The 6,000-nt window shown below is 42.3% G+C and overlaps 1 protein-coding gene across 8 annotated transcripts in view; it reads right to left on the bottom strand.

Annotated features, from left to right (window-relative positions):
- Window positions 1–1,612: 1,612 nt before the first annotated feature.
- The window catches only part of KCTD20 (potassium channel tetramerization domain containing 20), a 34,515-nt gene continuing 30,127 nt past the window's right edge, over window positions 1,613–6,000 (bottom strand). For all 8 annotated transcript variants that reach the window (XM_016152628.2, XM_036239378.1, XM_016152626.2 and 5 more), the window contains one exon: window positions 1,613–5,174. In XM_016152628.2, coding sequence (XP_016008114.1) covers window positions 4,882–5,174 — 293 coding nt within the window. In that variant the 3' untranslated portion in view covers window positions 1,613–4,881. The remainder of the gene's footprint in view (window positions 5,175–6,000) is intronic.

The raw sequence follows: 6,000 nt of genomic DNA, 5'->3' as shown, positions 1-6,000 counted from the left end.
ATGTGAAACATGTTAGTACTAATTATCCCATGTATAAAACATGCTAGTATTTTTACAGTCCTTCCTCTGGTCACTAGTGCCTTGCTATATTCCTAGGCTGCTCTTTAGTCCTCTTGATTAACATGCTGCACTCACACCATTGACTTAAAAAAACTCTCCTCCCACCTGACTTCCTGCTTGGCAGTTTGTCTGTCACCACTTAAAATGCTGCTCCTCAGAGCAATGACTGTCTTGTTTTCACTCGTGATCTCCATTCTGTGGCTTCGACTCACGTTTTGTGGTGAGGTCTTCAAAGTGACTAACCTACCAAGACCACTTCCCAGAACTCTAGATCCCATGTAGCCCAACACCTTCTAGTAATTTCCATTTGGAAGGCCTTCTACAGGCTCCTCTTGCCTTTTTTTCCCCTAGCTCTCTACCCAGCTGTCCATGCTGGGAACTTCTTACATGGCTCCCATCAGTAAGCACATACAGCTCTGGGGCGTGGGCATCAATCTTACTGGTATCTTCCCCATTCCTTGCTGAACCCATTGCAGTGGTTTCTTAAATAACCTCTTTGCCCCTGGTCGTTTTTTCAGGTCTGTCATTTTTGCTGCCAAAGAAATTCTTTTAAATTTCAAGTCCGATCATGTTATTCTCCTGCATAAAACCCATGAGAGCTCCCAACAGTCTTTATGAGACCAAACACCTTTGTCTGAGGTTACTAGTCTTTCCTTTGGCCTCATCTCTGCCATCATCCCACCTATTTCTCTGATAAGCAATTATTTCATCTTTGCTCATACAGTTGAGTTTGGCCTGGAATACCTCCTGCCCTTGTATTCATGGATCCAAAACTAGTACACATCCTTCCCAGTTTGGTTTGTGTCGCTTCTAGAATTTTCTTGTGAATTCTTCTCACAGTAAAAACTGAATATTGTACCCTTTGGGGCTGGAGCGACGTGGACTGTTAATAGATCTTCTCCACATGATTATAGAAGCCCCTTGAAGACACTGTGTCCTTGTCATTGTTTCCCTGTGGTCAAGCAGTGTTTGGCACAGAATATACTCATCAGGCCAGATCTTCAGAGCATGTTCTTAACCTCTGTGCTGATAAAGGCAAGCCTGCTGGTGCCCTGAAGTTGTGTCACCGATAAGCTCCAAGGCTGAGCTGAGGGAACTGAGACGGCTGACTACAGTAGGACCAAAGGATGAGCAAGAGCCTCAAGAGCAGTGTTTCCATGGGACATGTCTGGACTCCACTCTGCTTTCTCACCTTTCACTGCTGCCATGACTCCTCACTTGCTTTAAACCAAAACTGGGACATCCAAGAAGTTAGTGAGTCCTCTTACCTTTCAAATTTACATTTGGCTTTGTGGGGTCCTACTTAGTTGGATTGGAGGGTGGGTTGAAAGAATATTGAATCCAAGTTAACCAGGAACTAGAGAAGGGAAACTTTTAGGGCTCTGGAACCTACAGTTAAAGAGAAATAGCAGCGTGGGAAAAACAGGTTTGGGCAAGCTCCATGGCTGCTGCAGCAAAGAGACACTGTTCTGGGCAGTCCAGGTGCTGCTCCTTTCAGTTACCTTTACAGTCTTGACTTCTAAGTTTGTTTTTGGCTAAAAAAAAACACGGACACAAATGATAATATTTTATTTAAAAAAAGCATCTTGAATATAGGATTTTGTAAACAACTGGTAGGTGAACATGTGCAACTTTAAATACAAAGTAAAGAGTCAAACCTATAAGCATTTTGCCTTTAAGAGAAAATGTTGTGTTCTCCTGCAGAGGTGGTCCCACCCAGAGCACGAATGTGGCTCCATCTCCCACGAAGGCATCAGGTTTGCTTTCTGAACTCACTATGCCCATTTTAACAATTTCAGAATGATGGCAAGAAGTGGCATTGAATAAATTACTAAAACCCCTTCTTATTTTCACTCGATAGGGGCTCCCTATCACACTTTTGACAGTTTTGAGTTAAAGCCTGTGTTCTGATTGTTTTTACTTCCACAAGGACCTGCCAGAACAGTATTTTCATAGACCTGTATACATTAGATAACACCACTCTTGAATTTTAATTTAAAATAATATTGGCTTCTACATACTGTGTGGCAACAAATCCAGCTACTTTCTACCTTCCTTACCTTTTTTGCTGTCATTCTTTCAATACCTTTCCTCCACTTTGGGGAAACCATTAAGTAATCTCACCAGGCACATTTTAACGCTGTCTCCTCGCCCACTACTCTCCAACTCCTCAGTCAAATGTTTCCTCAACTATACGTGATAATGGATGCAGACAAACTCACAATCTAAACCTCAAATTCAGGTTCATCTTGGCTTATTGAGATACCTCTGAGTAAGATAGTGTAGGTTAAGACCATTTTCTTAGGAAAATGTTTCTGTATAAACAGCCTGGCTTACTTATGTAGGCACTTAGAAAAACACCAAACCTGACTCCCATCTTTTCATTAGAAACACCTCTTGCCCAGGTGGCCAGTAACTGATTCTGAAGGATATGACCACAACCCAGCCCTTGTCCCTATGAGAACTAAGAGGTCCTGCCATTGCAGAACGTCCTGGCCCTGGGAACAGAGCAGCTATAGCCGAGGGGAGCCACCAAATCACAGTGATGCTGAGCTACAGGCCAGGAGGGTGTGGGACACAAAAGAAACCACCTCTACCAGAAGGAATTTGAGGGCCTAGCTTTTCCCTCAATCACAACTGCCTGGTGACACCAGCAGATTTACCTCCACAGATTTTCAGCTTACTCAAATCCCCGCAGGGTTAGAGTCAAAACTAAGTTCACCCAATTTGGGGGGAAAAAGAACTAGTTCTTGAAAACCTGAGGAAATTAATCATTTACATAGGAAAAAGTGTTAAGTACATGCCATACTTTCATACTTGGCTTTTTACCTAAGCAAGGACTAATTAAATTAGTTTTAAGACATTAGCTGTGCGTTTACAATTATTAAATGTTAACTCATAAGATGTATAACAAGTTACATGTCACAGACTACACAATCAATGCAAATTTCCTTTGTAATGACATGGAAGTCAACTGAGAAGTTTAAAGGAAGCACCATTAAACAATTATCTGGGTTGGCCAACTACTAGTGGGTATGAATGCAGTACTGGTAAAAAAGCAAAACCTGACCGCAAATGTGAGCCAATTAGTTTCACAAAAATAAAACTACCCTCTGGCTACGAAATAATCCTGACCTCGGCCAACAGCCTTACAAATGGATGCCAATGGCAATCAGAAAAACTCTGGAGATGGGAGATGGTTCACTTTAACTCATTACTTTTTCAGAGTAAGGAACAGAGCATCCACTGTGACGCTGATCACACACACGGAGAACACACTTCTTAAGAACACTTGTTCTAAAGGCCTGGAAAGAGCAGCTTTCAATACTCATCTGACTTCACCTTTGCAAGGACTCTGACTAGAGCAGTCACAAAATGGAATCAAGTAGCTTGCCCTATAGTATCTTATGGGAATGGAATTTAAGAAAACCAGTTATGTTCTTAACTTGGAGGAAACTATGTGCCTCTTCGTAATCTGTGATAAGTAAATGCTCTGGGTAGGTTATTAGAAGGTCGACCTCTACCACAAAATGGGAGATAATTCTATGACACATCTGGCCCTAGAGTTTAAATTTAGCTCCGCTGTTAACAGCCATGGGGACATCTGGAAAGATGGTTCAGTACTGGGGGAACTGGGGAGAGAGATCTGGGTTGATGCATTGTTAACACAGAGCTGACAGATCAAACAAAATTTCTAGGTCTAGTTTCCCTACAACTCATCCTTTGGGGACGACATTAGTATGGTTTACTTACCCAGTGTGAGCAATGCATAGGCTACTTCAAAAACTGAAATATCATGGTATCCAAAAAAATTCCATAGTATGAAAATAAACAAAGAAAAACCCTGTACTGGGACAAAGCCGGGGCAGGTGATGTTTTCCCACCCAGCTTCACCCCAAATGCTCTCTCCCTGGAGCTCTTAAAAGTCTTTCTATTGAGAAACTAAATAAACATCTGTGAGAAATTTTTACCCACATTTTGAAGACCTTTAAGCCATATCTATGGCCTGCCAGACATACCCACAGCAGCGTGTTGCCTTAGGGTGAAGATTTATGGCTTCACACCAGATTCCAAACCAGGATGATCAAAGTGGCCTGATTCGGAGGTTCTACTTAAGTTGTGAGTTTCATTCCAAAGGAGTAATTTATTTAGGCTCAAACACCATGAAGCTAAAAATATTTCATAAGCATTGTTATGCCATTATCCTTCCTGTCACAGAATCCATCTGTGTGGTTTTTGGATTGTTCTTTGCCTTAATGAAAAAACAAAACTGAATTTAAGCACTTCAGAATTTCCTTTTAGACATTCTGAATGAGAGCCTAGTTCTCAGATGCAATCTGAAGTCAGATGCCACCAGGAACAGCATTTTCTTTAACCTCAACAAGTATCCCATTAATGCCTACTTGTAGAAGATAGAGACTGTCACTTTTTAAGTTTGGTCCCTTTGCTACGTAATTTGCCTGGTATAAAACAAAACAAAACGAAAGCCAAGAACAAAGCATAAAGGATGAGAACTGCTTTGCTGAATGAGGCAACAGGAGTCTTGACTTCCTTTCCTGCTTTTGCAATTATGCAAAGACTTAGTGAACAGCACCAGACATAAAATTTCAAGTTACCAAGGCTGCTGCAAAGCTGGTAGCTTAATTGCCAGTGAGTGCTTTTTCATCCCCTGCTGGAGGTACAGACATACTGAAAATGACACACATTAATTATGAGAAAAAGGGAAAGGATGGGGGAGAAGCGTGTCTTACTCATGGGGAGGACTGACTTTGGGCAACCCAGACAGAAAAACTCCGGAGAGAGGTGGACCCACAGCTGGCCCTAATCCTGAAAGTCGTTAGAAACCATCTGAGAAAGTGGGGCATTTAGCCGGTCAAGTTCATCCACTTGGGGCGGGTGATACATTAATATCTCCTGGTCCTCCAAGACATCTTCTCCAGCAGCTACCAGATTAGTGAGGGATTTGCTTCGAACACACTGGAAATCCACATGGCGACTCTTTCCTTCTTCCTTTTCCCATGACATCTGGATAAAGGGGCGCTGCACATAATTATAGATTACTTCAGACCGGCCACCAGGTCTTCTCTTAATTTTTTCTTTACAGGTAGGGTACCCTGAAACCAACAAAAAGGCCATTCTCATGACTTCAGCAAATGTTCACCCTGGTTTCCATACTTCCTCCTTCCTAACCACATCAATTTCCTCCCAAATCCAAAGACTATGCATGAAACCTGCTGGGGGAGTGACCAGCGTGGGACCATGCCCTCCCAGCGTAACCACTCTTCCCTCCTACCCAGGATAGTATGCCTTATTCCTAGAAGGGAAGTAACAAAAATTCTATCCCTTGTAACAGAAAGGCTTGGAGAAGCCACTTACAACTTCATAAGCCTTTGGTTACTGGCAACAATACTGTTTTATAAAAATTCTGCTAAGGCACGGCTATTCCAGTCCTCTAACCCTATTGGTTAGAGAGCATACTGTATGAGAACTAATTAAGGAAATGTGGACTGTTTAGCTTAAAGAAAAAAACAATGCCACCTAAAATATCTGAAAGGCTGTCACATGGAAATGAGAGAAAGCTTGTTCAGAGTTGCTTCAGAGGCAAGAAACAGGAGGAGAACTGAAGAGGGAGGCAGTAACCTCTTAGAAATATGGGAGAATGTTCTGATGGTAGGACAGTCAACTGGCTCCTCTGGGACATAGAGTGATCCCTCTGACCCTATTGCTAGGGTTTCCAAAGAGACTAGGGAAGAAGTACACAGTGGAAAGAGGTTTAATAGATGATCTCAAAAATCTCTCCCAACTTTAAAATTCCAACCTAAGTCAGAAACAATGAAGGTCTAATGGGTTCTGTGGGCAAGACTGAGACAGAGTAGTAAGACACAAAAGTCAAGGAGCCATGGAGGGGTGACAGGATGGCTTCACCGCTCTCTAAGAATC

The sequence above is a fragment of the Rousettus aegyptiacus genome, unplaced genomic scaffold, assembly GCF_014176215.1.
Source record: "Rousettus aegyptiacus isolate mRouAeg1 unplaced genomic scaffold, mRouAeg1.p scaffold_m13_p_1, whole genome shotgun sequence".
Classification (NCBI taxonomy): domain Eukaryota; kingdom Metazoa; phylum Chordata; class Mammalia; order Chiroptera; family Pteropodidae; genus Rousettus; species Rousettus aegyptiacus.
The sequence above is the reverse complement of the archived record's forward strand: the minus strand, read 5'-3'. Positions and strand labels throughout refer to the sequence as shown.